We start from the raw sequence: 16,671 nt of genomic DNA on the forward strand, positions 1-16,671 counted from the left end.
CCAGTCGAGTGCCCAGACCTTTCCCAGATACGGAGTGCAGTACCCCGCAAATCATTATCCGGCACCCCCAGCGGTGCCCGGATCTGCTGGTACCCATGGGATGACATTCGTGACCCCGACGGTCTATGGTCCCACTTCAACGGGGTACGCACCGGCTCAATTTTCCTCATTCTCTCGGTACAGCATGGCGCTAGTCGGGTACATCACCGCTCCCGACAGAGCCCAACCGTCTCAAGTCGGGGGAACGGAGGCGAGCGTAAACCCTTCCTGGGGAAAGAGATCGGGCAAAGGGCAGTACGGGTCCGAACCCTCCAAAAAGGGAAAAAGGGGTTACGAACCCCAATACACAGAATATATCAACTTGGTGGACACCAGGGAGAATATATACCTGGCGACGGGTAGTACAGTCCATTACTAGAAGCAAGCCCCCACGTTCAAAGAAGGAAAGAACTTAAGGGACACCAGCAAAAGGTGTGCCTATCACAAGGACGTGGGTCATACGACCAAAGAGTGTCTTCAATTGAATGACGTGATTGAAAATCTGATCAAGTTGGGATATCTCCACCAATGGGTCAGAATGCCAGTGGGAGTTCCAGGACTGCCATCAACTCCCTGACAACATACGACCCTGGGCACACCTGAATCGTATCGACCTCCCCAGGGAGGGTACGCTATAGGTCCGGGAGCACAGGCCCCTCAGGGGGCCACGATTGTGCAGGCACCCAGACCCGGAATGCCATATCCTTCTGGAACCGCGCCTCCACTGATGGATGGTCACATGGCCACCATATCAGGAGGGCCGCATCTGGGAGGACCGTCCTAAAATTATTAGAAACGCTACCTCACCAAACTCGACCATGACCACGAGGTATGCGCCTTGGTCCAGACTCCGACCCGATGCCCATAGTTGATGAACTTTGCCCATCACTTTCATGGAAGAGGATGCCTGGAATGTCCACTTCTCGCATCATGATCACCAACAAAATTGTACCCAGAGTGTTGGTGGATGATGGGAGCTCCGTCAATGTGCTGTTCAAGCTGGTCTTCACCACAATTGGCTTGATTGAGGCAGATCTGGCCTCATGCCTAACGCAGATCTATGGCTTCAACAGGGAATCATTGCTCTCGATGGGGAAGATTCAACTGCCCGTAATGTTGGGGAATGAGATTCAGGGCTCTTTCAAGTTTTGCACATTCGTAGTGGTGGACTGCCCCATCGCTTACAACATTATCTTCGGTTGTCCTACATTGGTCGACTTTGGTTCTATCACCTACATCCACTACCTCTGCATGAAATTCCCATTGCGATAATGGAGGGGTGAGAACTGTCCGGGGAGATCAGAAGAGCACCCGGAAGTGCAATCACATCTCCGCCCAACCAATTTACATGGTACATGAAGAGCCTCTCGAAAAGGAAAATGTTGATCTGATTCCACCCCCGCAACTAGCACGAAGGGTGATTCGGGAAGTCGATGAATTGGATCCACGAATAGGAGCCGACAAGGCACTAGAACCCATAAAGGAGGTAGAAGAGGTGTGCATTAGTGACAGCGACCCGACCAGAGTTATCCGGGTCAGAAGAAACCTAAATTCAGAGGTCAGGGCTGCCATTATTGTCCGAGTCAGAGAGAACTAGGATATCTTGGCCTGGTCTCACTTGGATATGACCAGAATCGATTGCAATGTCATATGTCACACCTTGAACATTGACGTGAATGCGACTCCAGTCCGACAGAAGTGAAGACCTCTAGGGACGGAGAAGGCAGAGGCCCTCACATTAGAAGTTGAGAAGTTGTCCTCAATCTACTTCATTTGGGAGGCTTTGTATCCTGCTTGGCTAGGCAATCCAGTGTTGGTACCAAAACCAAACGGGACGTGGAGAACTTGCATCGACTTCATCGACCTTAACAAGGTCTGTCCGAAAGATTGTTTCCCTCTGCCCTGGATCGACCAGATGGTAAATACAACGTCCGGGTATGAAATATTGAGTTTCATGGATGCCTACTCTGGTTACAATCGGGTCTCAATGCATGTAGCAGACCAGGAACACACCAACTTCCAAACAGACAAAGGTGTGTACTACTACATTGTCAATTAATCAAGTTTACTTACTAGAAAAATAATTCACTTTATTATTTTCTCAAAATATAGGATTTTAAACCATCTTTTAATTTATTAACTTATTAATAAATTAATTCTTTTATTTTTAGAAATAATAAAAATTCTTTAATAATTCTCACTAAACTCAAAGTGGTATTTTAGGTCAAAATATGTTTTCAAGACTTACCAAGCTTTTATCTTGCAATAAGCAAAATTTTACTTTTTACCTCAAGTTCCAAAATCTCATTTTTACACTAAGTGTGAAAACCTCATTTTTCACATTTTTAACTACATACTTTGTTAGGTTTCCCAATTCCATTTTTGGTATGTCATTTAGGTCTTTGTAAAATCTTAGGTCAAAAGGAGCATTTTTTATTGGTGAGAATATTTTCCAACAATGAGGTAAAAATGACCTTATTTTCAAGTACTTAATTTTTCCAAAATTTGGCACTTAATAACTTTCAAACCATTCAGTATTTTGTTACCAAATTTTATAGTGGAATACTAGGTTATGCGAAGATTATGTCCACAAAATTTTAGAAAAAACTGAGTTCATTTTCCCTATACAGTGGTTGTCCAAACTTGATCTCAAAATTAAGAATGCGAAAAAAAAAAAAATTTACCTAAAATTTGAAATAGCATAACTCACACATTTTTAAACATTTTTTAGTGTTTGAAAAGCTCAATTTTATGTACTCAATCTCAAAAAAATCACAACCTAATTAAATTTTACAAAATCAATATACAGCGGATGCTTGACCCCTTAGAAGTCACAGCTCAAAACTTGTATTTTGTTTTAGGGTTCTCACAAAAAACCCTTAGGGATTTTGGTCCCTATTTTCAAAAATCAACACACAAGCATGATAAAAATTATAGAGCAACTAGCATAGCCTTATTACATAACCAATAAGAAACTTTAAGCATTAAATATACAAAATAATGCTTAAAAATAAAAGTCATACAATAACAACCATAAAAAGTAAACATTTTACCTCTTGTTGTTCTTGCTCTAGGTTTTGATGTTCCTACTAGCTTTGAGTCCTTCAAAACTCTTTCAATACCTTAACCAACTCCCCCCAACAACATAGATAGTTAGCTATTGAGAAACCTATGGTTAAAAACTTTACAAAGTCAAGTTTTTTGAAACTTTACCTTAGGGAAACCCTTCCTTGACCAAAGCTTAATGCTTCCAAGCCTTCTTAGTGTTCTTGAGGTTGAAGATGGAGAGAAAACTTGAGAGAGAGTTTTCAAAAAAAGATGAGAGTTAAAGTGAGAGAGAGTGGTCGGTTTTGGGGGGATTAGAGGGGTTTAGACTTCTCGAAAATATCATAAAAACACTTGAGTGTTTTACTATCAACTTGCCTATTAACCCTAATATTTAAAAATGGGATTAAACTTAATTAATTTGGTCTACCCAATATTTTTCCCTCACATGGCCAGCCACCCTTTATTTATATATGTGATTATATATATTTTTTATATAAAGGTTAATAAGTATTTCCTAAGAAGAAAAATCCAATTTGACTTCCTATATCTTTTTTCCACTCTTATTAAGTTTTAAAAACAAAACTTAACACATAATAATTAAATTAAATCACTATTGCAAAAATGGGATTTCCCGACAGTTTTTAACTGTCGCTATTCAGCAACGACGACAGTCAACTAACTGTCGTATTTGCCTATGCCAGTGTAGGGGTAGCTACGCTGACAATTATTAGGTGTCGCCGTTGCTAGCAACGCTGACAGTTATTAGGTGTCGCCGTTGCTGGTTACGTTGATGGTTATTAGGTGTCGCTGTTGCTGGCAACGCCGACAGTTATTAGGTGTCGTTGTTGCTGGCAACGCCGACAGTTATTAGGTGTCGTCATTGGCTATCTATGGTGACAATTATTAGGTATCATGGTTGTATACAAAAAAGGCTTTTTATGAACGTTTTTAGGACTCGCGAGGCGCAAATCCTCTATTTGAGAGCCTTAAAAAATGAGGTTTTTTAGAGCCTTAAAAATTATGATTTAAATGAAACATTTATTTTTATAAAAATCTGAAAACTTATAGAGTAAAATAACAAAACTTATAAATTCAATGAGATAATTACAAAACTTATACTCAATGAGATGTCATATAGTATCCAAGATTTATTATACATTTAATCAATACCAAGAAAGAAACAAAGATTCCTAACTTAATGAACAATATAGCCCAAAGTATGATCAATCTGAACAAATGTATCCTTAGCTTCCTTGCAAATAAAAAAGATGAGTACATTGAGGCGTGGCATGGACACCGCAACAATATTAGTCCATTGAGGCATTTTCACTGACACCTGATTTGCATTACAAGAAAAGAACCCAATAAATACTTGAAAAATAATTAAATCTACTAAGCAAGCTTAAGAACAGTAAGGTCAAAGACTTCTTAAAATATTAATTAGGACAACCAGACCCAGTACACAATTAAAATACACACATTCAAAGCCTAATCAATGCAGAAAGGAAACAATAAATAAAAAAAGCAAAAATCTGCCAATATAACACTCATATTTATAGTATACACTCAAAAGCCTAGAAATCAGAACTAAGGAGAGAATACACTATAGAAATATTCATTCTTTTGTAATTATTACATAGAGCAAAGTAGGACAGAGAGTGCTCCTAGAAACTTTTATACTTTCAGTACATGCAAAACAATCACAAAATGAAAAAAAAATTATATACATATTCATATCATATGCCTTATGCATGATCTAAGAGAGTATTATGGCAGAGGTTTAATTAATAACTTAGCAAAACAATAGACAAAAATAATTTGTGAGTTACAAAGCGACAATGACAATTTTAAAAAATGCTACCCAAACCTTCATGTCCGCCAGTCTGTAACAAAATTTCCACACGAGGCAATACTGCAACACCATAAATATATGTATATGTATATTCATATTCATATAATACAAAGAACAAAGAAGTTTTCAAAAGCAATACCTTGGCTGAGCCCATGTCATTTCTCTTGGCAGCCTCTTTAATGGCTTTTTCCACACCCTTCTCTCTCTGAACATCTAGAAACAATCAAGCAAACAAACCCATATCAGAAAACAATAACCTCAACCACCAAAAAAAGGAATTTACCTTAGAGAGAGAGAGAGAGAGAGAGAGAGAGAGGGCATTGCCTCTAATTTGGCGTTCGATGTTGTGGCATTCTTGGAAGAGACGCCTCTGCCAATCTCTCAATTGCTGTTGAGGGTTGGCAAGCCCCGTTGCACCACCAACCATGCCACGCACCACCACAACTCTGTGTATTATAACTAATTTAAGAAAAATAAGTAAATAAAATAGAGCCAATTTTATATGTTATATTATAACAAATCCTTGTTCATGACAATATATCTTTAAATCTCTACTGTAATATGCCCAAAACGAGGGTCAACGTGGGTCTTAGAAGAATTCACTTACCTATACATACAATTATATGGTTAATGATACGCCCTTTTTATAAATTCACTTTTTGGAAACAACATAAATATATATCAATATTTATATACTAATATGAATATTGTTGAACTTCTTGATTTTGAGAACAAAGGTGAGAATTGAGACTAATTCTTTTACATGGAAATTATGACATGTATTTGAAATCATTAGCTTCAACGCCAAACTTATAACTCTACCCACAAATGTTTTTCTTCTCTAAGAAAAGCTGAAACGACATTAACAAACCGATACATAATTAATCTTCGTCACCACCATCCAAGAGTTCATTGAAAACAATCATTCTTATCAGTATTAATACATCACAATTAAGCAGCAAAACTCGTGAGCACCTACCTATATACATATTAAAATCTTACAAGAGATCCAAGCAGATAACAGAAGCAACCAATATATATTATACCATCAACTTAAATATATAATATATATTCATTGCTTAAACCCATATATACATAAAAATTGACGTAAACCCAACATATAACAAACAAACTGAAACATGAGAGAACAAATAGACAGATCAAAAAATAAAAGACAGGTCTAAAATTTACCATCCTAACCCACAGCCTGCTGCCACCACCACTCCGAACCACGGCCACCCAAAACAATCACCACCAACATGAGCACCATTTGCAAAAAGAAAAAAAATGAACGAGAGAGAGAGAGAGAAATGGGAGGACGAAGGAGTGAGAGAGCCGAGACCCCTGCCTTTACCTCTGCCTCTGCCTCCGCCTTCGCCTTTGTTGTTGAGCCCACCACACCGTTGGCGATGGCTGATACAAAGAGAGAGAGAGAGAGAGAGAGAGAGATAGAGATCGAGATAGAGATAGAGATATAGATAGATAAACAGAGTGGGGCTAAGAGATGGAGAGGGTGAGTCATCGAGAGAGACCATGGGAGAGACAGGGATGCGAGACAGAGATTGGGAGAAATGGAATATGGGTAAGGCGGCTGAATGAGAGAGGGAGAGAAAAAGATGTGAGGGTTAGGGTGTTTTGGGTCGATGGGCCCATATTTATTTTCAAAATTACAAAAATTAAAAAAACTAGTATTTATATTAAAAACAAATTGTTTCTCTTAAGCCAAGTAATACAAATTTTATAAATATGTTAAAGAATAATATTGTTAATTTTATAAATATGTTAAAGAAAAATAAATTTAAGTTTTGATATAAAAATTATTATAAATACAAAAGTTAATAATATGACAAATTTAGAAACAAAAAAAATCTAGTTTTAAAAATTTTTAATAAATACATAATTTTTATAAATATATTTACATAATTTAGTTTATTTTTAAAATTATATTATCCGTTAATTATAATTTTAGATTTTTTATTTGAATTTTGTCGACATTTTATGACTGTCGGCATTGAACTTTTATTAACTGTCGGCGTTGGGGTCAATAGCGACAATGTTTAACTGTCGTCATTGGTCTTCAATTAACTGTCGGCGTTGGTGTCAATAGAAACACCTTTTAATTGTTGGCATTAGTCTCGAATTAATTGTCGGCGTTGGGGTCAATAACGACACATTTTAACTGTCGACATTGGTCTCGAATTAATTGTCGGCGTTGGGGTCAATAGCGACAGTCAAAAGCAACGGTGACAGTTATTTGCTGCCGGCCTTGGTCTCTATGCCTACTGTTTTTAATTGTCGGCGCAGAGTCCCACTATGTGTTGACGCGGTTCTTCGGCAACAGATAATTAATAGAATAAGGAGTGGGATTAGTGCTAAATAATGAACCGTAATAGATTAATGATCTCTTAGTAAAATTATAACATGAATACATTTTTAGGTGGTTCAAATGTTAAAATCCTTCTAGTCTACCAGCCAATATTATTGATATCTCTCCAATATTCCTTACATGGTATTTCTTTACAAATTAAAATCCAACCCCTTGCAACTCCCAAGGTCTCCATATTTATAGGGAGAGGGCACCTGGGGGTTGGCAAGGGAGGTCATCCCGTGACCTTCTTACCCATCATGTCACTTTTGTGACATTCATGATTAATTCCTAAAACCTCACAATGAAGTGTGGTAAGGGGGATAATGGGCCGCACGGCCCAACCCAGTCGTGGGTGCTTGAACATGCACGTTTATACTGCGTGTTCGAGAATTCAGGGATGGATCAGACACGTGATGTCTGATATATGCACGTTTACATTGCGTGGTTGACTTTATAAAAGGTCAGAGGTGCCAACTCAAGCTCGTATCTCGAGCTTGATGTAGTCTCAGCTCGTGGCGTCCATACTTCTGACCCGACTCCTTAATAATCTCATTAACCCTTTGGTTACCTCGAGCTAAAGAGGTAGGACCTTGTAACAGCAGCTCCGGGTACATGGCATCCACATGGCTGACAAATTGTGTGCCCTTTCTCAGCTCGCTAATAGCCCGTGGATATTTAGGGCGTACATTTTGCCCCCAAGCCCCTGTTCGTTGCATATGACATCACATGGGGCCACAGTGGGGGCTTTTAGGCTTCTTTGTGGACTCTTCACATTTCGCCCATTAAGCTGATGTCGAATACGTGGAGCATCGTGGTTGGTGATGGTCCGTCTTCCGAGGACCGCATTAAATGGCCTAGCCTATCTTTGGCCGTCGTTTCGTCTTTCGAGTAGTGATCCTCGTATCCTACATCAAGACGATTGAACGGCCCTCATCCTTTGGCCTTTTACGTATATAAAAGGCTGGCCACCTTTCGCACGGGCCACCCTTTCATTTGAAAATTTTCTCATCTTCTTCTTTCTTCTCAGTCTCAAAACCCTTTCTCTCCTTTGGTCACTGTTCCCAGCGTTCCACAGGTTCAGACACGAGGATTCTTTTGTGACCCCGGTACCAGCGATCCCAATAGGATTTCAACCCAGACGACCCTTTCAGTCTCTTCACATCAAAACATTTCTGTAAGTCCTCCGTTTGTGCATGTTTTAAATGTTTTCCTACACTGTTGCTTAGGTATACTTTCTCTTTAGTCGCATGCAATAGGTTGCTTGTCTTCTGCTCTTTTTTGCTGGTATTTTATGCGTAGGTTTTTATCCTAGGGGTAACGACCGTAGGAAAAACCACTTAGGAGCATGACTCATAGGATACATTTTCTGGGGTGATTTTCTGGGTAAAATTTTTTTATGCCTGTTTTGAACAAGAAGTTTAGGGTGCAAAAACCGGGTAGCTTAGGGGACACGCTTCACAGGCGGTTTTGCCTACTGTTGCCTACTGAAACTTTCCTTCCAAGGCAAACTTTTACTTTGACCCTCCTGACACACGGATTCCAAGTAATCGGGGATCCGTTGGGAGCACAGGCGCGCGTTCATAGAACCACGTGGTCTCACTCGCCACGGGCTGAGATTACCTCAGCCCGTGTAAAGGAAACCCTTCACACTAGATTCTTTCTTATGCTTAGGTTGCCTTTTCTAAATTTTCTTCTTTGTTCGTTAGGCGACCAGATGGGCCTGGATCATCTTAATATCCCCCCAAGGCCATCAATTACAGAGCGCCCTACGCTTCCAGTTAGAAGCATCGAACAACGAAGTCGAGCACGAGGCCATGTTAGCCGGATTACGTTTGGCCCGAGAGGTAGGGGCAGCGAATGTAGAAGTCTACGTCAACTCTCGATCGGTGGTCAGGAAGATTTCAAGGGAATACCAAACAAAGGGGGAAATGATGGCCGCCTACGTGACGCGAACCAGAGAGTTACTCCAATCCTTCAAGAAATACTTCATCCGCCAAATCCCCAGGGAACAGAATGTGTTTGTAGACACATTAGCAAAATAAGCCATGGATGTTGAAGCAAAACTCTCCAGGCTTGTCCTGATTGACCATCTTCCCGCACCAAGTATTCAGACCACCCCAATCAACACCATAGATTACTCAATGTCTTGGATAGGCCCTCTCATCCACTACCTAACCACAAGGGGGGTTGCCCACGGACAGGGCTGCTGCCAGGAAACTTCAGTACCAGGCTCACAGATACAACATGATGGATGGAAAACTCTATCGCAGGGGGTTGTCCATGCCATATCTCTGATGCGTATCCGGGACAGAAATGAGCGCAATCATGCATAAGGTGCACGAAGGTTTTTGTGGAGATCACACGGCCGGACTCAGCTTATCCAAGAAAAATCCTAAGGCAAGGATATTTTTGGCCAATGATGAAGAAGGATTGTGTTGATTACGTCCGCAAATGTGAACAGTGCCAACGATACGCGAAGATCCCGCGAGCCCCTCCAACAGAAATAACCCTGATGACCAGTCCCTAGCCTTTTGCAGTGTGGGGGATAGATTTGGTAGGATCGCTCCCAATCGGGAAAGGTGGTGTAAAATACGCCATCGTGGTCGTCGACTATTACACCAAGTGGGTCGAGGTGGAGCCAATGAGCATCGTCACCTCCAAAAAGACCCTGGACTTCGTCATCGATAACATTGTGTGCCGATACGACCTCCCTCACAAAATCGTGTTCGACAACGGGAATCAATTTGACAGCGTCCACTTCACTGACTTCTGTGAAAGACATTGTATCATCAAAAGCTTCTCTGCAATCGCAAGGCCTCAAGAAAACGTGCAAACAAAGGTCGTGAACAAGATTTTAAAGGTAACATTAAAGAAAAAGCAACAAGCCTGGAAGAGCAAGTGGTCGGAATAACTGTCTTGTCTCCAATGGGCATACCGGACCACAGAAAGAACGTCAGCCGGACATAATCCCTATTCAATGGTGTACAGATGTGAAGCGGTCATCCCAGTAGAAACGACAGTCCTGTCTCACAGACAGGGCACATATGATTCCGTCTAGAACCACGCCTTACTCCAAAAATCCTTAGATCTCATTGAAGAGATCTGGGAAGGGTCTCAGGTTCAGCTGAAGATGTATCAGTGAAAGATCGCTAGGCACTTTAACTCTAAATTCAAAAGTCGGAAGTTCGAAACCGGCGATCTATTCCTTAGAAGAGTCTGTTGGGAATTGTGCCCTGAAAGCATATGTAGTAGACATTATTTTAAGAAATAAATAAATAAATTGAATTTGTTATGCATATATTTTATGGACTATATTATTGTGTGATAATATTAAGTAAATATCAGAAAAATTCCTAAGTTCATATATGTGATCTCAACCACGTATTGGTACAGGAGGATTGCGTTTGAGATAAATGAACTTGAATAGTTCGAAGTAAAATAAAGTTTTGAAATCTTTAGATTAATTACTGCAAGTACGGTCCACTAGTATTATGAATACATGTGATCTAGACCCATGTTACAAGTGTAGTAGGACACTTTAGTAGATGTACTTTATATATTAGAGAATATATAGAACTGGATCATATATGTTTATTAATACTTAGTTAAATACTGTTTCGAAGTATTAATTGAATATATCAACTGATGATCATATACAAATAGATCTTAATCCTGAAGTTACTATGAACTCCTGTTTATGTTATATGAGTTCTTTGATTCACTCGTTAGGGTCTGTCAGAATGATCAGGCTAGAAACTTTTGTTTTGGGAACTCATTAATGTAAATGGCTGGGGACATAGTAGACAGATATGGAATCTATACCTTCTCGTAAGAGATTGAATAATGGTTCTCTTAAGGGTTGACTTTTGGGATTGAAAGGTTATTGAGTTCAAATTCATAATTTAGTTCTAAAATAACCTTCACTAGTAAAGTCAATGGGACTTAAGGAAACAAGATATAATTAAAAGGGTAAAACGGTAGTTTTATTCCCAGTTAATTATGAACCATTATTAGAGGGTTAATTTGTATGTAATGATTATATCAATGGACACTTTATTATTGTAAAGTACTTAGTAAATGAAATTTCTATAATTACAAGAGTGCAGTCTCATATTTATATTCGAGTAATCATGAGATTAATAAATTAAGATGATTTAATTAAAGAGTTTAATTAATAATCTCAAATTTATTGGAGCTTGGAATTATAGGTCCATAGGTCCCCACAACAGCTCTATCAACACTATTCAAGACAAGAGTTGATATAAAGGGTAAAATGGTGAAAAGACATATTTAAGAAGAAATTTCTTCTTCGGGCCAAATATGCAATTATGTGATAATAGTGATGAATTAATTAATTACAAATTAGTTGTAATTAACAAAATTAATTAATAATTCATTATTATGTAATTTTCAAAATTATATAAATAATTAAATTATTATAATTTTCGAAATTATAATAAAGTTAATATTTAATTTTCGAAATTAGTATTAATTACAATTGGTTTTAATTAATTGGTAAAATTAATTAAATATCTTTATTTGAGTGAGAGATAATAATATGATAAATTCAAATTGGATTTGAATTTAAAATATTGATATTTATTCAAATAATTAATTATATTTGATAATAAGTTAAAAAGATAAACATTCAATTTTGAATTAATTATCAGTTGTTGGATTTTATCTGATAAGGTAGTTTGAATAAATAATTAAATAATTGTGAAAAAATCAAATATCCCTAATTTATAGGGAGCTACACGACACACACAGTCCTTGGACTGTGTGTGGCATGAGCTATACAAAAATCATGGATATATTTTTCACTTTAATTTATTTAATTAATAGAAAATTCAAAAGTTAGTTTTTTGATATTTTCATTAATAAGATAATTAATTAAAAGATAAATTGTAAATTGGTTACAAGTTTATTTTTTAAATTTGAATATTTTCTATTTAAGTTAGACTTATCAGAAAATAAAAAGACTAGATACTCGATACAGAATTATTCGCTCTAAAGAAAAGAACGATACTTTTCTATCTCTCCCTGAAAAGGATACATAACCAATCTCAGGCCTATTCTATTGATCTCATGTGTTCAGTACATCAAGTTGAATCAGAAATATACCATCATTTATTCTCTAAGTGCCCATACACTTCTTGAGGTGTAGAGAACGTTGTGGAAGATCTTGGTGTGAGTACCTGGGAGCAGCTTGGATTGGAAGTTCGTTCATTTTACAAAAAGATAGCAATGACACTTGATAGGCATCAATAGGTATGTTCTTTAGTCCTGCTTATGATTAATGTATGTATATTAATGGATCTGCATATTTAAAAGTAGTTTAAATATGTTGCAAAATTTTTGTTGTACACTGGGCCAACCCACCACCATTCCGCTGCGTATTAGGAAACTCATTCCTAACAAAGTCTTCCCTGCTACCCAGGATCCAGGAGCGGGGGTTCTAGGATCAAACTGGGATGGACCCTATGAAATCCAAAATGAAGTATGTCCGGGAACGTATCACTTTAGGCAACTAGACAAAATAGATGTCCCAAGGGCCTGGAATGCAGAACACCTCCGCCGGTACTATGAGTAGTCGGGAGGGTCTGATTCTGTTGGTCTTTCCTAATTTTTCTTCTTTTTAACAATGTACACCCCGGGGCGATTTCTTAATAAAAATGGTGTGTACAAAATATCATATAGGAACATTGTAAAGAAATAAAATTTCACATTCGTCTTCATTTTTTACACTAGCAAGTGACCTAAGATTACAGTCTTCGATCACTTGGGGGGTATGACCATCTATACGAGTAAGTCCAAGAATAAAAATAAACTAGGATGCAAAGTGCAGAGCTTAATCCTGATCCGGATCGTATGGACTGAGGGTAGCAAAACCCAACTCCCAACAAAACAAGACGTAAGGCTCAGGCCTAGTCCTAACCCGGACATACGTGGTCCGGGGGGTACAAAATCCAATAGGACGTAAGGCTATGACCCAGTCCTAATCTGGACATGCACGGTCCAAAAGGTGAAAAATACCTAAAGATTGGTTGACCTAACATGGTCTCAAATAATCAAATCCCTGTTTATGTTTCCTCCATAATGGTCCAGAGCCATTGGAACGTGAGTCTTAGGTCTAAGTTGTTTGAAATTAGTCTTATAAATGGCCCAGGCCGTTGGAACTTGACCCCTAGGTTCAGAATAAGCTAATCAACTAACCTCTTGTTGGTTTTTATTGATCAAATCAGAGATTATACGCAGCGGAACAACAATCAAATTGTTAATTTAATCCCATAAGATTTCTAGATCTACTTCTTCACATGCATATATATATTGAATCAAAGACAATAATAGAAAAATTACCTCAAGTCCTTCCTTGCTACTATCTTTTTGTATGGCTAAATCCTTGAGATCTCACACCAAGATCTTCCAAAATGTTCTCAGCACACAAAGAACGAGTGTGGGCTCGCTATACAAACAATAGGCAAAAAACTATTTATCAGATGTTCTCAACACATGAGATCTGATAAAGTTTGGACCTAGGTTTTGTGAAGAACAATGACTTTTGTTTGTATCACTGTTCTCTTTCTCTGAGAGAGATTTCTAGATATTTTTCTATCCCTGAAAAGTTACGTTCTGAAAAAACTGATATCCTATATTTAATATATCCAATATATTAAAATAAAATCTTAGTTATTTTAAACAATTTGAAAATAACTAATCAGTTATCAGATTTTTGTTTAAATAATAATATTTTAATCAAATTACAATATCTCATTATTTATTTAATATATAAATAACTAAAATTGTGGAATCTAGAAACTGATTACAGTCTCTTATGCGTGTAGCACAGTGACTATGCACTGTGTTACACGTGTACCGCATGCCAATGATGGCGTGTGATTTTTCCCAATTTTATTATTATTTAAATACCAAAAATCCCAAAAATAAATTAATTCAAAATTAATTATATTTTTGTTAAATCAAATAATTAATTAATTCTGAATTAATTAATTACACATAACTAAACAATAATTATGTTTGATACATAGAAAAATATTTTACTTATCACATAAGTCCTTTTTGCCCATTTTTGTATTTTCCTTTGTCAGTGTTTGTTTGAGCCATTTTGGGGACCATGGACCTATAACATTAAGCTCCAATAAATTGAAACTAAATAATTAAACTCTTTAATTATAATAGTTAATTTATTAATTCTGATATTACTCCACTATAAATTCAGAATTGCACTCTTTATGTTATAGATATACTTTTACAGAAATCTTATCTTAAGTCGTCCATTGATATAACCATCTTACAATAGTTCAACCATCTAATTAATTAGTTCATAAATTAGAATGGAAGAATTACCATTTTACCTTTCTAATTTACTTCTTATTGCTTAAGTACCATTAATTCACTAGTGAATAATTAATCTATAATCTAATTATAGATTTGAGCTCAAAATCATTCAGTTCCAGAATTAACCCTTAAGGGAACTAATATACGATCCATTAGGAAAGATTAGATTTCGTATTGTTGATACATGTTCCCAGCCATCCATGATATTAAATCTCCAAAACAAAAGTCATTAGCCTCATTCATTGAAGAGACCTTAACGAATGAATCAAAATATTTAATAAACATGAACAGGAGTTCATGAACACTTAGGATTTAGGTTGATCTATAAATGATCATCAGTTATGATACGAATTACAAGACTTTATTGTTAAATGGTTTTTGGATAAAGACTTTAATTCATATCGGTCCATGTCATATATAATCATATTATATAAAGCACCTTTACCGAGATGTCTTACCACATCAATAATCCGAATCTAGATTATTTGTATCATTATGATACTCAGTAAACCGTACTTACAACTCCAATTAAAGAATTCCATAACTTTAATTTGTTGTTGTTGATTATTTTTATTCATTCATGTGATCTTAATTCTCTCGTACTAATACAAGATCACATCCTCAATAATGAATATGGAATTTTTCTGATATTTACAAAATTATTCAAACAATAATTTAACAATCTAAATATAACAATAATAATAAACCATTGTATTTATTTATTCACAGAAAAACAAATGTCTTTACATGCTTTTAGGACACACTCCTAACAATTTCCCACTTGTACTTAAAGCAAGTGAGGCATTTCTCTCAATCCCATATTACGTACATGACCCTCGAATTGCTTTACCGGAAGCGTCTTCGTGAATGGGACATGTAAATGGCCTTGTCAAATGTGGCCTCTAGTAAGGCATCAGCTTGCTCCTTTGCTTGGCGAGCCTCCTTGCTCTGGTTTATCTCCAACTGAAGCATGCCATCCAGAGCCTGGTTCCGGGACTCAAGGTTTGCCACCTTTTCTCGCTCCTGGCGAAGTTGGGCCTCAACTGCCTCCAGAAGGGCCTTGGTCGATGCCTCTGAGCCCCAAACATGAAGCAGCTCTGCCTCCAGGTTGTCCACCAACTTCTTATGGTCAGTGTACTTCCTAGACAATGCTTCCTCGTGCTTGGATTGAATCTGGGCAGCCTCCTCGCAGTCAGCCTAGATCCGAGCAGCTTCCCTGGCCAAGGCCTCCTTATCGGTTTCTCGCAGGTTCACGGCCCCCTCTAGCTCCATCTGGACTGTCTTAAGCTTCATCACCATTTCGGCCACCAGGTCCGCGTTCCTATGAGCCAATAGGGCATATTGGAACAAACCAAGATGGTATTTAGGAGTTGTTGGTAAAGTAAAAGCTCACACGGGCCTGTGACTTACCGCGGTGACCTGGTGACGAATGGCCTGGGAGACGAATAGGACATCCTGGCTGGCCAAGGAAGTGTACCGCTTAAACTGGAGGGTAGACATGGTATTTCCCACTCGGGCCAACAAATATGTAGCCAACAGAGCCGTCTCCTGGCCCAGCTTAGGTTGAAACCCGACCTCAACTACCAGTCTGTCCATGATGGGTTGGGGAGCATTGAAAGCCTCTGGACGGTTGGCAAATTCCACCTTTTGCTGGATGGTCAGGGCCGGGTACACCTCCTCTCGTTTGAACCGGCCATCGTCCCAAGCTTGGGACACCATCTTCGTCCTCTCCTCCTGGAGGAACATATCACTTTCCTTAGGAATGGCTGGGGTGACAGGGAGCCTGCGGGCATCTAGGAGTTGTTGCATGATGATCAGGCTCTCCCCCGAGGAATGCTCCTCAACCAAGGCAAGATCCTTGGTCATGGCCCTCTTGGTCCGCTTCAAGGAATCTACGGTGGTCGAGCCCGCTGCTATCTTCTCTGCCCTTCCACCTTTAGATGGATCCTAATCCAAGTTAATAACTTGGAGAGGAGCAACTTGGGGAGGGATCGTTTCAGCCGGT

General features: G+C 38.2%; 1 protein-coding gene across 5 annotated transcripts; it reads right to left on the bottom strand.

The window, feature by feature from the left end:
- Nucleotides 1–4,149: 4,149 nt before the first annotated feature.
- On the bottom strand, nt 4,150–6,569 carry LOC133830325 (vacuolar protein sorting-associated protein 24 homolog 1-like). 5 transcript variants are annotated; one of them, XM_062260296.1, is made up of 5 exons: nt 6,294–6,569; nt 6,131–6,146; nt 5,264–5,385; nt 5,079–5,152; nt 4,150–4,423 (listed from the first exon to the last, which is right to left on the bottom strand). In XM_062260296.1, the coding sequence occupies exons 3-5, from the start codon at nt 5,364–5,366 to the stop codon at nt 4,283–4,285; spliced, it is 318 nt and encodes a 105-aa protein (XP_062116280.1). In that variant the 5' UTR covers nt 5,367–5,385; nt 6,131–6,146; nt 6,294–6,569; the 3' UTR covers nt 4,150–4,282. The 5 variants fall into 5 exon arrangements, with proteins under 5 accessions (XP_062116280.1, XP_062116279.1, XP_062116278.1 ...); XM_062260295.1 differs by having other exon boundaries at nt 6,131–6,149; XM_062260294.1 differs by having other exon boundaries at nt 5,264–5,398; nt 6,294–6,568.
- Between the last annotated feature and the right edge of the window lie 10,102 nt (nt 6,570–16,671).

The sequence above is a fragment of the Humulus lupulus genome, chromosome 4 (assembly GCF_963169125.1).
Source record: "Humulus lupulus chromosome 4, drHumLupu1.1, whole genome shotgun sequence".
Taxonomy (NCBI): Eukaryota; Viridiplantae; Streptophyta; class Magnoliopsida; order Rosales; family Cannabaceae; genus Humulus; species Humulus lupulus.

Coding starts and splice junctions, on each gene's coding strand:
- LOC133830325 (XM_062260297.1), bottom strand. CDS start 5,366: ATGGTTGGTGGTGCAACGGGGCTTGCCAACCCTCAACAGCAATTGAGA. Junction 5,153..5,263: donor CATCGAACGCCAAATTAGAG/GCAATGCCCTCT, acceptor GATTGTTTCTAG/ATGTTCAGAGAGAGAAGGGT. Junction 4,424..5,078: donor ATGACATGGGCTCAGCCAAG/GTATTGCTTTTG, acceptor AATGCAAATCAG/GTGTCAGTGAAAATGCCTCA.